The sequence below is a fragment of the Propithecus coquereli genome, unplaced genomic scaffold, assembly GCF_000956105.1.
Source record: "Propithecus coquereli isolate 6110/MARCELLA unplaced genomic scaffold, Pcoq_1.0 Scaffold116, whole genome shotgun sequence".
NCBI lineage: Eukaryota > Metazoa > Chordata > Mammalia > Primates > Indriidae > Propithecus > Propithecus coquereli.
The window spans coordinates 4,516,402-4,519,823 of record NW_012135636.1 but is presented as its reverse complement, the minus strand read 5'-3'; the positions used below and the strand labels follow the sequence as shown (position 1 = coordinate 4,519,823).

The 3,422-nt window shown below is 32.6% G+C and overlaps 1 protein-coding gene across 1 annotated transcript in view; it reads right to left on the bottom strand.

Moving 5' to 3' along the window:
• The window catches only part of CTAGE5 (CTAGE family, member 5), a 94,272-nt gene that overhangs the window by 50,645 nt on the left and 40,205 nt on the right, over positions 1 to 3,422 (bottom strand). Inside the window, exons 12-13 of the mRNA XM_012658019.1 lie at positions 2,418 to 2,464; positions 1,600 to 1,690 (exon numbers count right to left, since the gene is read on the bottom strand). Coding sequence (XP_012513473.1) covers positions 1,600 to 1,690; positions 2,418 to 2,464 — 138 coding nt within the window. The remainder of the gene's footprint in view (positions 1 to 1,599; positions 1,691 to 2,417; positions 2,465 to 3,422) is intronic.

Sequence of the window (3,422 nt, the reverse complement as noted above, 5' to 3'; positions counted from 1 at the left end):
TGTTATCCTAACACTTTGGGAGGCCAAGGCAGGAGGATCACTTGAGGCCAGAAGTTCAAGACCAGCCTGGGCAACATAGCGAGACCCCATCTCTACAAAAAACAGTATTTTTTTTTAAAAAAAGAAGAAAGTTAGATTTGGAAGAAGAGTAGCAGCACACATAGGGTCTCTAAATATAGGAAAAAAAATAAAGACTTGCCCAGAAATTCTATTAAGGAATGGGGTAACTGGTGAGTAAATTCCTTACTACTCTGGCAGTTTCTACACATTTTTTCACCAAAAATCTGTTAATATACTAAAATACAGCTTCTTAAAAGCAAGCTTCATATCTTTTCTTCTGTGAATCTCCATGACTTTTGATATTGTGCTTTAAATAAAGCAACTTTTAAGTTAATACTAATGTTTTTTAAAATCCAATTACTAAAATTATTAACCAATTACCAAAATCATGTGAGTAGGACTATGATAATTTTTTAATAACCTTCATCTTCAGTGGCTCAACCTTTCAAGACAATGTTTTATTATAAATGTGGTTCACTTATTGTGGAAGTTTTTAAAAATACAGATAAATAAAAAGAAAATTAAAATCTACCCATAATCTCATATGCAAAGATAATCATTGTTGACATTTGAATATACCCTTCCAGTCTTTTTTGATGCAAATGTATATGGTGAATTTGTTTACTTTTTTACAAAATGAGATGTCATTTATCCCAACTTTAAAAGATTTCAAACACAGTGACAGATTTTATTGTTTTGGAAATACAAACACTATTAGCAAAATAAACAGAAATATTTTCTTCCTTTCTTTTTTTTTTTTTTGAAGACAGGGTCTCACTCTGCTGCCCAGGCTGGAGTGCGGTGGCACAATCATAGCTCACTGTAACCTCAAACTCCTAGGCTCAATCAATCTGCCTGCCTTAGCCTCCCAAATAGCTGTGACTACAGGCATGCACCACCATGCCCAGAGAGTTTTTTAATTTTTTTGTAGAGATAGGGTCTCACTATGTCACCCAGGCTAACGCCGAAGTCCTGGCCTCAGGCAATCCTCCTGCCTTGGCCTACCAAAGCGCTGGGAAAACAGGCATGAGCCAACACTTCCAGCCGAGAAATGTTTTCAATAAAAACAAAAACTTCAGGAGGGAGAGGGGTTGAAGAGAAAAAAAAAAAAAAAAGAAAAAAAACTTCTATAGGTCTGACATCATTCCTGCATGTGCTAATATGCTATGTATGTACATTAAAGGAACAAACCACACTGCAAGTAGATCAACTCTGCAATTAACAAAGATTAAAAAAATAAGTTTTGATTTGCTTGTTTTTAACATCTAAAACCATATTAAACATACACCTGGAACTCAAATAGTTTCATGTTCTCAAAAATAATTTCATAATTTTAATTTCACATAAATATAACGGAAACTGATACAGCTTTACCAACAACTACAACAAATCAGGACTAATTTTTCACAAATAGCCAACAAAAGCAAAAGTAAAAAAAAAAAACATCAAATTGGATCTTCCCCAAATTAATTCAATTAATGGTACCACTCTCTATAAGGAGATACATTCACTTAGAAAAACTTTAAAAGTATTACCCACCTGTAAGTTCTTCCTTTGTTTTATCTACTTCAGATAACTGAGTGTAAATTTGGTTTCTTTCTCCTTCCAGGGTTTTTAAAGAAGCATTTAACTTTAAAGAATAGAAGGAGGAAAAAAGCAACATTAATTAATTATACGGGGGGGAAAAAAAAACCCTCACTATGCCACCCAACTCTTTTGAAGCTAATTTATCACTTTGATGAAATTATCACCTAGAATGCAGAAACCAATAACGCAGCTTCCATCTTAGAAGTCATTAATAGTTGTAAATCACAGAACCGACAGAGAAAAGCAGTGAATGCTTTTCACTGGATGCTATTTTCATTCTATCTACTTTCAACACAAGTTTTGATTAAAGCAGCCTTCAAACTACATTACTAAGATTTCACATAGATCAGCCAAGATCAGGATACCACTACTAAGGTGGAAAAGAGAAGGAATAAACCAAAAGAAAATGAACCTAGTATTTACTTCTCAAAATAGGATGTGGGGCACAAAGGATAAGAAAATATTGAAACTACAAGAAAAAGAAAGCATCAAGGGAAGTATGAGATAAAATATAACCATTTTATATAATTCCTTATCTGAAAAATGCAGAACTTAAAAATTTTTATTTTGACAAATTCTAAAAACTATATGAATTTCTAAAGTTATTTTTAAAATAAAAAACAATTGATAAGAACATTCTGATCACTTCTTAAATATGCATATAAGGGAATAATAAAATGGACTTTTTAAATAGTTACTAAGGACACATGGGTTTAACCTGTGTTCTATTTCTTCCTCCATATTCTTTGTATTTATATAATAATGCAAACCTTAGCAGCATGAATCAGTTTCTTCAAAGTTCCTTTTGGCCGATCATCTACAGTGAAAAACAAAAGCATAACAATGATTTCGGAAAATAGTACAATACCATAACATACAACCAAATGATTTTACTAGTTCATTCAACCCAGGCAGGGCGTTATAGTCCCTCTTGCTAGAATAAAGAAGTTGGTATAAGGCAGAATGGCCTTGGACCTGCTCCCAAGAAGCTAAACAACAAAAGCACTGAAGTACCACATCATTTAACAAGGTTCTTCGGCACTAACTCCAAGAATAGAGTTCCCATAAGGATTCAGTATTCACTTAAACACAGACCACAGTCTTAACTATTCTTGGATTCTTACAGCATCCAAAATATGAGTGGAATTATAACCCAAATTAAAATAATATGAGTTTTCTCTATTAGAAAAAGAATTATTTCTTATATGATAAAGCAGAAGTGAAAAAGTACAAACAGAACTTTATATTATTAATACTTTGGTAATGTAATTTCCTTCCAACATATTAATGCTATCTGGGAAAAATTTTTTTAAAAATCACACCTTTTCCTCCTTAATATATTTGTTAATTATACAAGAGGCTGGGGAGAGAAAAGAGAAAGGACACGAAAGACAGAACTACCATTGGATGAAAATGAGTGAAGGGTACATGAGACCTCTGTACTCTTTTTGCAATTTCCTGTGAATCTCTAATTATTTCAAAATGAAAAGTTTCTTCCTTTAAAATCAAAAAAAATTGATTTGAGAATACAGTTAGTAGCAATAGGGAACCTAACTTTTGCCAACTCCATACAACAACCAGCAAAGGGCAATAACAATTTAGATGGCCAAGATTAAAGTACTGTAACCATCTGGATCATCTGACTAAAGCAAAAAAAGTATCCTGAAGTATTTATTCATATAATACTCATTTTTCAAACCAGTCAACCATCCATTTCACTAGCTTACAGTACAGAGAAAAACAGGCATTGAAATGATTATGATGCAATTTTGAAA